The sequence below is a fragment of the Geotrypetes seraphini genome, chromosome 10 (assembly GCF_902459505.1).
Source record: "Geotrypetes seraphini chromosome 10, aGeoSer1.1, whole genome shotgun sequence".
Taxonomy (NCBI): domain Eukaryota; kingdom Metazoa; phylum Chordata; class Amphibia; order Gymnophiona; family Dermophiidae; genus Geotrypetes; species Geotrypetes seraphini.
Genome location: NC_047093.1, coordinates 61,992,567 through 62,009,813, shown reverse-complemented (window position 1 = coordinate 62,009,813; position 17,247 = coordinate 61,992,567). Strand labels below are relative to the sequence as shown.

The following is a 17,247-nucleotide window of genomic DNA, read 5'->3' as shown; positions in this document are numbered from 1 at the left end:
TCGGGAATAGAATGAAGTACCTATGTATATATGCCAGCAAGGAAACTTATGTACTTTTAAGCTATTATTGAAGAGACACTTGTTCTGTAAAATGAAATATAGGAACTAGGTCTATTACATTTGCTGGAGCGCTGGTCGCTAATCTGTGTTGTTTTAAACATTTATTATATGTATATGTGTTTTAAATACTGTGTATGTTCTCGCTGTAAAAAAGCGAGATATAAATGAATAAAACCAAAAAACGAGATATAAATGAATAAAACCAAAAAACAAAAGATATTAGCAAGGTAAGAACCTAATTTCTATCTTATGCATATGCAATGAGAGGTATCCAGAAAACCAGACTGCAGTTTGATTTTAAAGTACACTAGATTCAACTAAGGTGCCAGATGCTATATTATTGCTTCTTCCACACTTATAGTATGCCATTTCAAATTTTTATTTTTACCAACTGACAGAAAACAAACTGGTACAGAATCTAAACCGGTTTCATCACAAGACCTCAAACATCCGAGGCACTACTTAAAATATTTTTTCATGCCCTTACAGGCATACATACAATTTAATATTAATTCTTAATGGCAGGCTCAAAGTTCAACCAATAGTGTGTTTATAGATTGTAACAGAAGAGCACTTAGCTTAGCAAACAAGTCACTCCTAAATATTAGGTAAGGAGTGAGGTAAAAATTAAAAACAATAAGATATAGTTAATACACTTTTTTTTTTTTTTAAATATCTTTATTCGTTTTTACATTATGCAAACAAGTGTACAATAATTCAAGTCATACTATACATTCTTCACTTGAAACTCTACATTCATTTTATACCATAAACTATCTCCCCTCCCTCCCTTTCCATATATTACCCCTCATAATGTCATAAAACCCACCCATCCCTCCTCCCCCCTACATATATTTAATGGGGATAAATATAATTATTTATTTATTATAATACTCAATTAATGGTCTCCACACCTCTTTAAATTTCTTATAATAACCTCTCTTGATTGCCAATGTTTTTTCCATTTCATACACCTGACAAACCGAACTCCACCAGAAACAATAATTCAATCCTCTATAGTCTTTCCAGTTATGTGTTATATGTTGGATGGCAACTCCTGTTAAAATCATTAACAGTTTGTTATTATTCGATGAAATTTGACTTTTGGCCCTCATAGACATTCCAAACAAAACTGTGTCATATGATAGGGCCACAGGATTCTCTAACATACAATTTATTTGACCCCAGATCAATTTCCAAAAATTATTAATAAAAGGACAATAAAATAATAAATGATCTAGAGTTCCAGCCTCAAGATGACAATGCCAACATCTATTAGACTTAGAACAATCCAATTTTTGTAAGCGAACAGGGGTCCAGAGTGCTCTATGCAACAGGAAAAACCATGTTTGCCTCATAGACGCAGACATTGTACATCTTATCCTCCAAGACCAAATACGTGGCCATTGAGATGCATTAATTTGATGCTTAATCTCAATGCTCCAAATATCTCTAAGTACAGTCCTTGGTTTTTTATTTAAATATCCAGATAATGTTTTATACCACTGTGCGGCCTGGTGACCCATAAAATCTGCCTGGAAGCATAAGAATTCTAGAGTAAAAGGAGAAATTAGGTTCTTACCTGCTAATTTACTTTCTTTTAGCTTCTCCAGACCAGTAGAGGTTAACTTTACGAATGGGTATATATCTAATCATGACCAGCAGGTGGAGACTGAAAACAAAACTTTGGGACAGTATATCCTAGCCCCTCCTCTCTATTTCCCTCAGTCTGCCGAATAGCCAAGCAGAACCAAGAACTGGAAAACAACAGAGAGAAAAAACAATACTCCGAAAGGAGTAACAAATAACATACCCAAAAATGCTGTTGGAAAATGCAGAGGAGAAATTCCCGAAGGAAGAATGTCCCCACAGCTCGCCAGCTAAGCCAGCCGAGCCACAGCCGCTGTTCTTCAATTCTCCCCGGCCCTAGAAAAATACTAGAACCCGCAGCAAAAACCAAAAACTGCCCGCGCAACAGCCCCAACAACAACAACAACAGACAGGGTGGGGACCTCTACTGGTCTGGAGAAGCTAAAAGAAAGTAAATTAGCAGGTAAGAACCTAATTTCTCCTTCTTTAGCACTCTCCAGACCAGTAGAGGTTAACTTTACGAATGGGACGTACCAAAGCAGTCCCTCTCACGGGCGGGACCCCCCGAAGGGCCGATACCAGTACACGCTCACCGAACACCGCGTCCCGACGCGCCTGCACATCAACCCGATAATGACGAACAAAGGAATGCAAGGAGGACCAAACCGCAGCCTTACAAATATCCACTGGAGGCACGAGCGACGACTCAGCCCAAGAAGCCGCCTGACCCCGAGTGGAATGAGTCTTGAGAAACTCCGGAACAGGCTGCTGTTTCAGAAGATAAGCGGAAGCAATCGTCTCCTTGATCCAGCGCGCAATAGTAGCCTTAGAAGCGCCAGCTCCCCGACGAGGACCAGCCAGGAGGACAAAGAGATGATCGGACTTCCGGAATTCCTGGGTCCGCTGCACATAAGAGCGAAGGACCCGACCGACATCCAACTTGCGCAGCTGCCGTTGCTCAGAAGAGCCCTCCCGACCACCCAAGACCGGGAGAACCACCGATTGATAGACATGAAAAGGAGAAACAACCTTCGGCAGAAAGGAAGGAACAGGCCGCAAGACGACCCGCTCCCTAGAAAACTCCAAGAAGGGAGCCCTACAAGAGAAAGCCTGTAGCTCAGAAACACGCCTAGCAGACGTAATGGCCACCAAAAAGACCGCCTTCAAAGTAAGGTCCTTCAAAGAACAGACGTCCAAGGGCTCGAAAGGCGGACGCACCAAAACAGAGAGAACCAGATTAAGATCCCAAGAGGGAACCGAGGGCCGTAGGGGAGGCCTAAGCAACTTGGCCGCCCGCAAAAATCGAATCACATCAGGAAGAGCCGATAAACGCTGACCTGACACCAACCCTCGAAAGGCCAACAGGGCCGCAAGGTGAACCCGGAGAGAAGACCAAGCCAGGCCTCTATCCAGGCCATCCTGCAAGAACTCTAGAATGATAGGCAGAGAAGCGCGAAAAGAGGTCACCCCCCGCGCCCGACACCATTCCTCAAATAGACGCCAAACCCGCACATAAGCCCGAGAGGTAGAAAGCCTCCGGGACCCCAACAGTGTAGAGATCACCTTGTCTGAATATCCCTTCTTGCTAAGGCGACCCCTTTCAAGAGCCACGCCGTAAGACAGAAGGGAGACGGGTCGAACATGGGAATGGGACCCTGCATCAGAAGGTCGTCCGAGAGAGGCAGAGGAAGAGGATCCGTCACCAGGTGCCTCACCAGATCCGCATACCATGGACGGCGAGGCCAATCCGGCGCCACCAGCACCACCAAACTCGGATGGTGAACAATGCGAAGAAGTACTCTGCCCACCAGCGGCCAAGGAGGGAACACATACAACAGCCCCTCCGTTGGCCACTGCTGGACCAGAGCATCCAGACCCTCGGCCAGACCGTCCCCGCGACGACTGAAGAAGCGGGGCACTTTGGCATTGCCACCCGTGGCCATCAGGTCCATCAGGGGCTGCCCCCAAGCCTGCACTATCAACTGAAACGCCTCGGCGCCGAGACACCACTCTCCTGGATCTAGAAAGTGCCGACTGAGGAAGTCTGCCTGAACATTTTCTACTCCGGCTATATGAGAGGCCGAGAGGTCCAGCAGAGGGGACTCCGCCCAAACCATGAGCCGAGCCGCCTCCTGCGCCACAGGAGTGCTCTTGGTGCCCCCCTGACGATTGACATAAGCCACCGCCGTGGCATTGTCCGACAGGACTCTGACCGACTTGCCCAGCAAAAGGGAGTGGAAAGCTAACAGCGCCAGCCTGACCGCTCTGGTCTCCAACACGTTGATCGACCAGGAGGCCTCCTCCGCGGACCAGGTGCCCCGAGCTGAGTGGCCCATAAACTGAGCCCCCCAACCGAGGAGACTCGCATCCGTAAGGAGCACCGTCCACCGCGGGAGATCCAGACCCACCCCCTGAACCAGGTGAGGGGTCCGGAGCCACCAGCGCAGACTGCAGCGCGCCAAGCCTCGCAGGGGAACCGGAACATCCAAATCTTGCCTCCGGGGAGACCACCTCCGGAGCAGAGCATACTGAAGAGGACGCATGTGGGCCCGCGCCCACCTCACCACGTCCAGGGACGCCGCCATCGACCCCAAGACCTGGAGGAAATCCTGCGCCAGAGGACCCCGGGACGCCAAAAGCAGGCGAATCTGAGATTGCAATTTGCTCACCCGGGCCTCTGGAAGGAAGACCTACCCCAAGGAGGTGTCGAACATAACCCCAAGGCACTCCAGACACTGAGCCGGGACCAACCGACTCTTGGAAAGGTTGACCACCCAGCCCAGCGACCGGAGAAACTCCACCACCCGAGCCGTAACCCGGGAGCTCTCCTGCAACGACTTTGCCCGAATCAACCAGTCGTCCAGGTAGGGGTGAACCAGGATGCCCACCGACCGCAAGGCTGCCGCGACGACCACCATTACCTTGGTGAACGTCCGAGGAGCCGTGGCCAGACCAAAGGGAAGCGCACAGAACTGAAAGTGCCGCCCCAAGATCGCAAAGCGAAGGAAGCGCTGATGAGAGGCCCGAATTGGAACCTGCAAGTAGGCCTCCGTCAGCTCGAGAGACGTAAGAAACTCCCCCGGCTGAACCGCCAGAATGACCGACCGCAGCGTTTCCATGCGGAAAGACGGAATCTTGAGAGCTCTGTTGATCCCTTTCAAATCCAGGATGGGCCGAAAGGTCCCCTCCTTTATGGCCACCACAAAGGGTCTGACGAAAAGCCTGCGTCTTCCATGGAGTCTGACATGGAGAAGCGAGAAAAAGGTCCGGCAGAGAGCGGGTGAACTCCAGAGCGTAACCGTCCCGCACCACCTCAAGGACCCACTGATCGGACGTGATCTCGGCCCATTTGGGGAAAAATTTGCGCAGCCGGGCCCCCCACCGGAACCAAAGGGGGCGCCGGCAAGGAGTCATTGCGCAGGACGGGAAGTGGGGGAACTGGCGGAGGGAATCCCTGCCCCCCGACGGGCCCCCCGAAAGGGCTGCATGCGCTGGAAGAACCGACCCCGGGAAAACCCCGGAGACTGGAAAGAAGCAGCCCCCACGCCCAGGGCGATACTTGCGAAATTCCCGCAAACGCCCCCGGGCCGCACCCCCCCGAGACGCCGGGCGGGCACGGTCCTCCGGCAGACGGGGAACTTTCGAGTCCGACAGAGTCTGAATCAACTTATCCAAGTCCTCTCCAAATAAAAACGACCCCCGAAAGGGAAATTTAGTAAGCTTAGTTTAGGACGCAGCATCCGCCGCCCAAGCGCGCAGCCACAACACACGCCTTGCGGCCACGCCAAAAGCCATAGACTTAGCCGAGATCCGCACCAAGTCATAGAGAGCATCTGAGAGGAATGAGGCCGCCATCTCAATCTTCGCTACCTCCTGATCCACCAGAGACCAGTCGTCAGACTCTCGATCCAAGACCCGCTCCGCCCACCGAAACACGGCGCGAGCGACCAGTCCCCCACAAATAGCCGCCTGGACCCCAAAGGCAGAGACCTGAAAATTTTGCTTAAGGATGCTCTCCAATTTGCGCTCCTCAGAGTCCCGCAAGGCAGAACCGCCCTCAACAGGCACGGTATGCCGCTTGGAAATTGCCGAGACCACCGCATCCACGACTGGCGAAGCTAACGTAGCCCGATCCCCTTCCGGAATGGGATACAGGCGAGCCATGCTGCGCGCCAGCCGAAACGGCGTCTCCGGCGTTTTCCACTGCTCCAGAATAATATCCCGAATATCCTGATGCATAGGAAAAGAGCGGGAAACGGAACGGATCCCCCGTAACAGGGGGTCCCCCACACGCGGAGTCTCCGGCGGCGCGTCCTCAAAACGCAAAACCGAAGAAACCTGCTGAATAAGGTCAGGCAGCTCATCTTTCTGAAAAAAGGCGCACCACGGACGCCTCGTCACTGGAGAACGGGAAATCCGACAATCCGCCGCCAGCTTCCGTCCCCTCCAGAGAGTCCTGGAACTCCTCAGAAGGGTCCAGGTCCTCCTCCAGACCGACCCGTTCCTCCGACCACAAATTCTCGTCCCACTACACCCGCGGACGCTTGGACAAGGGAGGCGGCGGAGGGGACGTCACGTCAGACGAGAGAGGCAAAGCCGCAGGGAGCGCGGAGGAAACCCCACCCCCCGAAACCCCCTGGGCGCAACCGGGACCCCCAGCCGCCTGAAAATAGGCTCTGCATAAAGAAAAGAAAAATTCAGGGGAAAAACCCCCCGAGGGTCCCAAGGGACTCCCTGCCACAGCAGGGGACCCAGCAGAACCTTGCCCCTGCATAGTCAAAACAGGGGGAAGGTCACCTGAGGTGGAAGACAAAATGGAGGGGCCAGACAGAGAAGATGGCGGTTTTCCCGCCAAAAAAGCTCCCTCCATAGCCTGAAGCGGCTGAGAAACCTGAATAGTCTCAGCCGCTAAAGCAGGCAAGCCGGCATCAGCTGTCAAAAAATCAGCTGAGAGGGAATCCTCTAAAACCCGACCGTCGGCGGCTCGGGGATTCCCTCCGTGGGCGGACAGAGAAGACCGGGCTTCCCCACCGTTCCCTGCCGACTCGCGAGGCACCATCGGCGGGGAGCTCTGGGCGCCTGCAGCCGCTGCCGACGGAGCTCCACCACCTCACCGACCCAAACCGCCGAGTTCAGGCCGGCCGCGAGTGCCTCGCGGCTGGACTAAATTTGTGTCCTACTCCCCCGGAGAAGGGCACAATTGCTCCATACGCGACCTAGCTAGAAAAAAGTGCCGGTTACATGAAAAAATACAGTAAAATACAGTTTTCTTAAAGGGAAACAACCCTTCAGACCAGCACTACCTCAGGATTTTTTTTTTTTTTTTTTTACAGAACAGACTCCACAGGCTCTCAAAGCAATATGCCTTGCTTGATTTAGGGGGCAAGGCTTACTGCTGAGGCTCCTCTAAAAAAATGTGGGGAGGTGGAGGAAGTGGGGGGAGGGACCCCGCTCGTGACCCGCCGGGTTTGACACCCCCGAGGTCGGACGAACCCCCAAACAGAGTCCGCCCAAGCTCCGTCCGGCCAAAAACAGGGACAATAAACCCCATAAACAAATTCCAACAGCCCTACCAAGGGAGATGGGTACAGATCACATCAACACCTGCTGGAGACTGAAAGAAGACTGAGGGAAATAGAGAGGAGGGGCTAGGATATACTGTCCCAAAGTTTTGTTTTCAGTCTCCACCTGCTGGTCATGATTAGATATATACCCATTCGTAAAGTTAACCTCTACTGGTCTGGAGAGTGCTAAAGAATGAGTATTTAAAGACTTCCATTCAGGGAACCCTGCCTGAATAGCCTGCTTCAATTGCAACCACTTATAACTTTGTTTTTTATTAAGTCCAAATTTATGTTGCAATTGTGAAAACTCCAGCAGCTTACCATCATTAATAACATCATCTAAAGTACGTATTCCTGCTTCAATCCAATCCTTCCAGATAATCATAAAACCGCCTATTTGTATCTTGGAGTTCAGCCATATATTTTGACAAGTAGATTTTTGAATAGTAATAGGAGTTAAGTTGTTTACATACTTTAATGTTGTCCATGTGTCCATTAATATCCTATTGGTTTTCCTTATTCTAGGCATTTTAATGCTAAGCAGATGACGAAGCCTGATAGGAGACATGAGCTGCCACTCCAACCATAACCAATCTGGAAGCTTCTCCATGAGTTCTGGGAGGACCCAATACATACCTTGGCGCAATATATATGATTGATGAAACCTATAAAAATTTGGAAAATTTACCCCTCCATCCTCAATTGGTTTTTGTAAAGTCACTAGAGCAATTCTTACAGCTTTACCCAGCCAAATAAATTTACTAAGAATATTATTTAACTTTTTGTAAAAAGACCCCTGAAAAAAAACTGGTATCATTCCCATTTGATAACAAACCACAGGCAATATCATCATTTTGACAGTTTGAACTCTTCCCCACCAAGATAAATGTAAAGGATTCCATTGCTCACATAACTCTGTTACTTTTTGCAATAAACTTTTTTCATTCATTATAATTGTCTCATCAAGCGTGTTTTTTATCCATATACCTAAGTATTTTATTCCTTCTTCTTTCCAAATAAAAGGTAATGAGTCAAATAATCCTTTTGTGCAATGCACATTTAAAGGAAGAACTTCTGATTTAGTCCAATTTATTTTATATCCTGAAAACTTTCCAAATCTTTCAATCAAAACCAATAAATTTGGAATGGTTGTTTCCGGATTCCTCAAATGAAGTAATATATCATCCGCATATGCAGAAACTTTATATTCTTTATCTTTATGCGGTATACCCTGTATCTCCTCCTCTTGTTGAATAGCTAATAATAAGGGTTCAAGCACTATATCAAAAAGTAAAGGAGACAAAGGACATCCCTGTCTAACTCCCCTTTGCAATTTAAAACAATCAGAAAAATTATTATTGATATATAATCTAGCAACAGGAGAGCTATACAGAGTTTTAATCATTTGTATAAATCCCGAACCAATACCAAACCACTCCATGGCCTGATACATAAATGTCCATTCCACACGATCAAAAGCTTTCTCTGCATCTAGAGACACAGAAAAAGCCGGATCTCCAATTTCTTTTGTTAAATATAACATTTGCAATGCCAATCTGGTGTTATTAGAAGAGTGTCTCTGAGCAACAAACCCTGTTTGATGCATACCAACTATGTGAGGAAGAGCTTTTGCCAAACGTGTAGCCAAAAGTTTGGCTAATAATTTACCATCTACATTTATCAATGAAATAGGCCTGTAATTTGAAACCAACATGGGATCTTTATTTGGCTTCGGCAAAACAATAGTTAATGATTCTGCCATAGTGCCTGATATACAACCTTTCTTTAGTTGATTCTGATATAAATTTAATAAATGAGGTAAAAGAGTATTTTGAAATGTTTTATAAAACTCTACCGTAAAACCATCACCACCTGGAGCGGTCCCTACTCTAAGAGATTTCAATGCTGTTTGTAATTCTTGTAAAGATATTGGATTTTCCAAACTTCTTTTTATATGATCAGGAATCTTCGGACCTTCAATATTATTTAAAAACACTATACCATCTTTTTCTTTATTTAAATAAGACTCAGAAGAATACAGGTTTTTATAATAATTTAAAAACTGTTTTAAAATAGGACCAATCTGAAAATGAGTTTCACCTTTTTCATCTTTTATTGCATTCAATTTCATCTTTCTTTTTTTCACTTTAAGATAATTAGCCAATAATCTTCCCGCCTTATTTGAACTACCATAATACAAAGCTTGCTGACACATAATATTTTTTTTAGCCAAATTAGAAGAAATCTCATTATATTTATATTTTGCTTTTAATAAAGTTTGCAACGTAGAATTCTCCCACTTATTAATCAATTTTAATTCTAAATCTTTTATTTCGTGTTCCAGTTCCGTAAATTGCTTATTTAATTGTTTTTTAGAATAAGCTGAAAATGATATAATTTGCCCTCTCATCGTTGCTTTAAAAGCATCCCATATTATTTCTGTAGATATTTCCTCTGTAATATTATTTTGAAAATATTCATCCATTTTTAATTGAAATTCTTCACAAAATTTTGGATATGCAAGCAATGCATTATTAAATCTCCATACAGGCCTACCATTATCCGGGTCATTAAAATTTAAAGAAATCCACACTCCTCCATGATCTGATAAAATTATTGGTTCTATAGAGGCTTGTGTAACATCTTGTATTAGCCCATCAGAAACAAGAATATAATCAATTCTAGAAAAAGATTTATGAACATGTGAATAAAACGAAAAATCTCGATCATTAAAATGAAGAATTCTCCATATATCTTTTAAATTGCAAGAATTTATAAAATTATCCAACCCTAAAGATTTTAAAATTTTACTAGGTTTTTTATCCAATAAAGGGTCCACAACAGCATTAAAATCTCCTGCTACTATCAAATTATTAGCAGCCAGTGGTAAAATTATTGGTTGTAGAGTTTTAAAATATTCAATTTGATTCGAATTAGGTATGTACACATTAAATAGCGCCACAGTATTATTGCCCATACTCATGTTCACATGCACCCATCTTCCTAATTTATCTGCTTTCACCATATTAAATCCTGCTGAACATTTTTTATTTATTAAAATTGCTACCCCAGCTTTTTTCCCCACCGCCGGTGCAAAAAAGCAATCTCTCACCCAATTACCAATTAGCTTTTTTGATTCATCTCCATTAAGGTGAGTCTCCTGTATGAAATAGACATCCGCATTTTGTTTTTTTAAATATAGCAATACTTTTTTCCTTTTTATCGGGTGGTTGAGACCATTAACATTTATTGAAAAAATTTTTAAAGTCATTATATCAAATCAAAACAATAATCAATAATATTCTTCACATCAATATTATAACCTCTTTTCCCCTTTTTAAAATTATTATTAGAACCCATCCCCTCCCCTATACCCCTTCCCATATTCTTAATCCCCTCCCCCTCCCATCCCTCCCTTAAATTACTTGCCAACTTTGAAACGCACACCTTGACTAGGCAATAGATAAACTCCCCACAAGCTATATTTATAATTTTAAAACCATTAGCCAGATCATTATCATATTAAAATAAATATCATTTTATCACACAAGACTTCTTTATCAAGGATTACCTCTTTTTTTTTTTTCCTTTCCTTTCCCCCATCTCTCATGAACCCTCCCTTCTCTACTCACTCATTTCCATTAAGATATTATTGAAATACATAAATAATCACACCAAATTTTAAAATTACATTCATCCAAACCACATCCATCTTTCATGTCAGATTACATCACATTCCCTCAAGTTAAATATCACTTTTAAATATTATTAAATATATAATGGAAATCTTTTTTCCTAACTTTTCCTATTCAAAAAGTCAATAAATTCCCCAAAACAATTTTTATCCCTTTAACATAACCCTCCTAACATTCCATACCCATTTCTACACTAGCATATTTGCTACCCTTTTAATTTCCACTCCATTCACAACATTCTCTTATATCATATGCTTTATATTATAACATCCAAACTTTCCTACATCCTTCGCTTTTACCAAAACTTCTAATTAATTTTTTTTTTTTTTTTTTAATCTCCTCGTATATCCACCATTATTTATATTAAGTTCAGACCAATTTTTATCCCAAACAACAATATTATGACTCTTGTTGCATTAATAGATTTGCAATTTTAAAACTATAGTCCATACATAACAACAAATTTCCTTTTCTTGTAATAAGATGCTATATGTCTCATAAAGTCTCATTTCAAATCTCCTCTTGCTTGCAGATCCATATCAAATTCTATCCTCTCACACTACTGTTTATACATTCTCAGTCTCATCTTTTGATCCACCTTAAATCTCCTTTCCAATTGTTTTGCATAAAGATTTACAATGACCACAATTTCAAACTTGTGGTGCCAATCATAGATCCTTCACATTCTACATATACAAACCCTGTTCCTTTTTTTTTTTTTTTTTTTTTGACCATCGTAGCTCTGTCATTTTTATTTTAAGGTCAGGCCAACTATATACCAGAACCATCTTCAAAAAATCCTCTGCTGCATTTAGAGAATTTCCATTACAATGTCTTATTCCATATATCACCGCTGACTTCCCCTTTTATGCAAATGAAAATTGTAAGGCTTACAAAGTCACAGTCTAACTCTCATCTTGCTTGCAGATCCATTCTATTTAATGTCCTCTTGCTTGTAGTTTATATCTTCTCAATACTATTTAGAACTTATTTCCTTCAATCTGTTTTGCACAATCCTCTATCGTTTCTCAGTCTGTCTGTCCAAACAGCAAGTCAGTACAATCCATCTTATTAACCTCTGTCCTTTAAAAGGTCTGTAATATTGCATCTCTTATACTCTTGCAGGCTACATTCCATTTGCCTCATGACAAGATAGAATGTGGAATGTATTTGAAATCCAACTGCAGCCATGCCTTCAGAATCTTATTAACTCTTTTTTTTTCTTTTTTCTTCCTTTAACATAGAAATTTCCAAACAAAAATAAACATTTCAACCAAGAACACAAATACTTCCATCCAAGTCTCTATTAAGTAGCCATTGGTGATTCGCACTGCTCCAAAAACTCCTTAAGTTTATCTGCAGTATCAAAATTCAAAGTTTTATTCTTATAAGTGACCCGCATAGTTGCCGGGTATATGAGCCCATATCTAGCACCCAGACTTCTCAGCTGTGGTCTCAAGTCTAATAGCTGTTTCCTCTTTTGTGCCGTTGCTCTGGCAAAGTCAGGCACTATGTAAATCTTTGAATCCTGACACTTTAAGTTTTTATTATCTTTAGCTAATTTAATTATTTCAGCTACCTGTTGATATCTAAGTAGCTTAAAGATCAGTGGACGTGGTCCTTTTTGGCTGTTTGATAATCTCGTTGGGACCCTGTGTGCACGTTCTATTTCCAATGGAAACTTGTTTTGCATCGGGAGCACCTTGGGCAAAAAATTAATCAAAAATCCAATCGGATCCGACTTTTCAATTCCCTCCGGGACCCCAAGCACCCTTAAATTGCTCCTTCGTTCCCTATTGGACAAATCTTCCAGCTCCCTTTTCAGTGCTTCAATTTCCTTACTGTGTTCCATGTGCTTTATACTTTCCTCCTCACACTTTTCCACTCTTTTCTCAATTTGATCCACTTTCAATTCCATTGCTTGCAGTTTATTTGATAAACATACCACCTCTTCTTTCACTTCTTTTATATTTTTAGCGCATTCCAATACTATTTCCTTTACCGCCTGTATTTCCTTCATTATGTCTTTATTTTCTACATCCTCCGGCGGCAACGGAACTGACATCGGTGAAGCCGTATCAAATTTCGATCGCTTCCCGCTTCCTGAGCTGCTCCCCGCCGCCAAATTTTTGTTTTGCTTTCCCGAAGCCATTATCCACCTCTACCTCACTTTTCAGAGTGAAATTTGAATTTTTTCTGGCTATGATCTCTGTCAAATAGCTTGTCTTCACAGAGCAACTCCACTACCCAGCCATTTAGTTCCGCTCCAAAGCCACGCCCCGTTAATACACTTTTTAACATATTATTTGACAATGATTTAATTAATCATATGTGGTATTAGAATACAACTTTGTGAATTAGGGTTCATTGTTAAAGAAAATATCAAATAATATGAATATGGTTAATGTTAATTAAATAAATATGATATTTATATTAAGTCCTATTTTTAAAAAAAAAAAATTTCTTCAGGTTTTGTCAGAATTTTCATACATAATGTATTAATACAGTGATGTTTTATTCTAGGCAAGTAAAAATTAAGGCTGATGTGTGGATAATTGAAGAGGCACAGCCCCTGAGAAAACTGTATAATGAAATGATTGGGTTCTGTTACAATCTATAAACACACTATTGGTTGAACTTTGAGCCTGCCAATAAGAATTAATATTAAATTATATATATGCCTAAGACCAATGGATGAACACATCACTCCTATAAGGGAATGATAAAAATGTTTAAGTAGTGCCTTAATTGTTTGATGAAACCAGTTACACACTGTATCAGTTTGTTTTCTGTCAGTTGGAAAGAGTGGTCTTTTTGAACAAATTGAAGTTTTTCTTGATTTCGATTGGATTACCAAACTTTTTGGCACCTTTTTAAAGCTATTGAATTTTAGTTGGAACTCGATATAGTTTAACACCATATATACAAATTTTACAAAATTACATGTGTGCAAATGTGCATATATGACTCACTTATAAGGTCACAGAGCTCATGGGGCAGCTTCCGCATGCTAGTTGCCAGCACTTGTCTTCCTACATCCTCAAAAATGACTGGTCGGGATTCTAAGTTCATCATTAGCATGGATTTCAGCTGAGTTTTTGCTCGTTCCAGTTCCACCTCAAAACAGAATCAATGGGAAATGAGAGAAGAAATGACTCATGTCAACAAGTAATTATTTTGGGGTTTCTATTTAAAGGAAACATGTCTAAGCTTGACAAGTTACCTCTCCAACTGCTCCTGCCATTAGAATGAACTCCCTCGTAATGATTTCTACCATTTCTCTGACCTGGAAGCAGAATGAATCATTATGTTTGAAAATGATGAACTAGAGCATACCCAAGTGTCTCATTCTTAACTAGAAAAATCAAACCAAGCCAGCCCTCATGGCTTAAATTAGAGAATATCAAAAACAAAACTCTTGGGAGATTATTAAATTCAAATATGGAATTCCCAGAATGAATGGGGGCTATTGATTGCATATTCTAATGATTAGACACCTTTTTATTACATAGGACTATAATTAATGTGGGGATGGGGAGGTATGTTATGTGATTTAATGGGTTTATTCCTGATAAATGGGATGGGTGGGGGAGGGGTCTTTTTTATATACATTTGACAATAATTGTTAGAATGTCAAGTGATTTGTATGAATTATCTGATTGAATTTTGTACACTTGTTGCAAGAGTTAAAACTGAATAAAGAATTTAAAAAAAAAAAAAAAAAATATATATATATATACTGGAATTCTAAACATGCTCATAAAATAAAAAAATTAATAAATTTTATATACATACTGTCAAACCTCGGTTTGCGAGTGTTTTGCAAGACGAGCAAAACGTGTCTCGCAAACCGAGTGTTGACTTGATTTGCGAGCACTCCCCCCCGCTAGGACGTGCCGGTGCTGCTAGAAGATCTTCCTGCTTCTGCCGGCCTTGAGCATGCATCTGTCCATGCTCAAGGACTTCTAATTCTCCCTCTTGCCGAGATTCTCGGAGATCTCCAAGAATCTCGGCGAGAGGGAGAATTAGAAGTCCTTGAGCATGCGCAGATGCATGCTCAAGGCTGGCAGAAGCAGGAAGATCTTCTAGCGGCACTGGCACGTCCTGTGGGCTGCGTGCCTGTGCCAGACGGTGTGGGGGGGTAGGTTTATGTTGTTCGGGCGGGGGGGGTGCCGGTTCGCACGAAGGGTGGTCTTTGCGAGTGGGGAGGGAGCAGCGTCTCTGGCCTTGGGGAGGGGGGGAACGTATTAAAGCGAGTTTCCATTATTTCCTATGGGAAAACTCGCTTTGATATATGAGTATTTTGGTTTACGAGCATGCTTCTGGAATGAATTATGCTCGTAAACCAAGGTTTCACTGTGTCGCTTCCTAAAGCTGTAAGTGCTCATTTATCTGGGCAGTGCTCGGTTTGCAAGACAAAAGTTTGCTGAGTGCTTTGCTCGTCTTGGAAAACACTCGCAAACTGTGTTACTCGCAAACCGAGGTTCCACTGTATGTATATATATATATATATATATATATATATATATATATATATATATATATATATATATATATAACTCATACACTGTATGTATATATATATATATAACTCATACACTGTATGTATATATATATAACTCAATCATTTATTTATTTTATGAGCATATTTAGAATGCCAGTATATTTTGAAATTCAAATTAGAGAATGACATGGGGACAAATTTTACCCTGTCCCCACAGGAAGTCATTTTCCCGTCCAGTCCCCATAAGTTCTTTTTCTGTCCCTGCCCAATTCCTGCAAGCTCTATCCTCATCTGCACAAGCCTCAAACACTTTAAAATCATAAGTGTTCGAGGCTTGTGCAATTAATGCAGAGCTTACCGGAATGGGGAAAGGACAGGGACAAATTTGTCCCATTGTCATTCTCTAGCTTAAATCTCATGTGCCTGTAACTTCACCAAATGACAGGCTTGCAATTTATGGATTAAACAGTGTCCAAGGATTTACCTGTCTTGGATCTGCGCTGGCATGAATACACAAGAGGCCTGTATCTTCATAACTGTGATGATATGAGGTTGCATTATACATCCAGTGATGCCTAAAATGAGACAGTGGAACAGCAAGACATACAGCATCTCAGCCACTATCAATGATGAGTCAATTTAACACTTCAAAATAACAGAATAAATCCATCCTATTGATCTCAGGTGCACCCGATTTCCTAATCACTAGGGGGTACCAGATTTCCAAGTGCCTCCATGGCAAAAGATTCCCGACTGTCCCCGAGACCTAAAACCTCACTAGATTCTCCTGATTGTATACAGCTTCTGGTGGAAAGATGTCCTCATCCTAGTTGGTTTCTTGTTGACGCCATGCCTCATATCCAGTATACACTGCTCCACCCAGTCATCTCAAACTCTTTTTATCTGCAGTCCTAGGATGGCACCTACCTATTGTCATAAAGAGATCAATTTTGTTTATTGCATTCCTTGGTCTATTACAAGTTGTTTTGCCTCTCAGATCTTCCTTCTATCTTGAGCACGCTGAGGTAACAGTAACAGAAAAGTTTAGACCAGGGGTGCCCAACACGTCGATCGCGATCGACCAGTAGCTCAGGAAGGCAACGCGAGTCGATCGCGGAGCCTATCCCAGGCTCCGTGATAGACTTGTGTTGCCGTCCTGATCTACCGGGCCGATCAGCCTTCCTCTCCAGTGTTCTCTCTAGGGCCTTTTAGCTGGGCGGTCCGCCCAGCTATCATCTGCTGCTGCCGCCGCCGCTGAACATTAAAAAAAAACTGGCTTGGAGATTTCAGCCCATAGCGAACTTATGCTCCGTGGCTCTAACGTGTGCGTGCCGGCTTCCCTTCTCTTCCCTCAGAAACCGGAAGTTATGTCCGGGGGGGGGGGGGAGAAGGGAAGCCGTGCGGCACGCACATGTTGAGATCCCTGAAGCAAGTGTTCGCTATGGGCTAAGGCGGGAGACAGGTTAGTGAAGCATTTGCTCTTCTTGCTGCCGGGTCCTGCCTACTTTCTGTTTCCGCGAAGGCAGAACCCGACAGCATTTCCCCCAATAGGTCAATCGCGATCTTGGGCCAATCAGCCTTCCTCTCCCCGACGGCAGAATTGACGTCGGGGAGAGGAATGCTGGTTGGCCGAAGCAGGGACAGCTTGGGGCGGCGTCGGCTTTCGGGCCTGTTATTGGTGGCGGTTTGGGTCCTGGTCCCCAATGGCAGTGGCTTGGGGGAGGGCAGGGAGAAAGAAAGAAAAAGGGCAGGCAGGGAGACAGAAAGAAAGAAGAGAAACAGAAAAAAAAGAAAGGGAGGCAGAGAGAAAGAAAGGGCAGGGAAGAGGAAGGAA

General features: G+C 43.2%; 1 protein-coding gene across 2 annotated transcripts in view; it reads right to left on the bottom strand.

The window, feature by feature from the left end:
• Positions 1 to 17,247, bottom strand: part of PMPCA (peptidase, mitochondrial processing subunit alpha) — a 52,405-nt gene that overhangs the window by 11,627 nt on the left and 23,531 nt on the right. For both annotated transcript variants that reach the window (XM_033960150.1, XM_033960149.1), the window contains exons 10-12: positions 15,898 to 15,988; positions 14,133 to 14,195; positions 13,882 to 14,026 (exon numbers count right to left, since the gene is read on the bottom strand). In XM_033960150.1, coding sequence (XP_033816041.1) covers positions 13,882 to 14,026; positions 14,133 to 14,195; positions 15,898 to 15,988 — 299 coding nt within the window. The remainder of the gene's footprint in view (positions 1 to 13,881; positions 14,027 to 14,132; positions 14,196 to 15,897; positions 15,989 to 17,247) is intronic.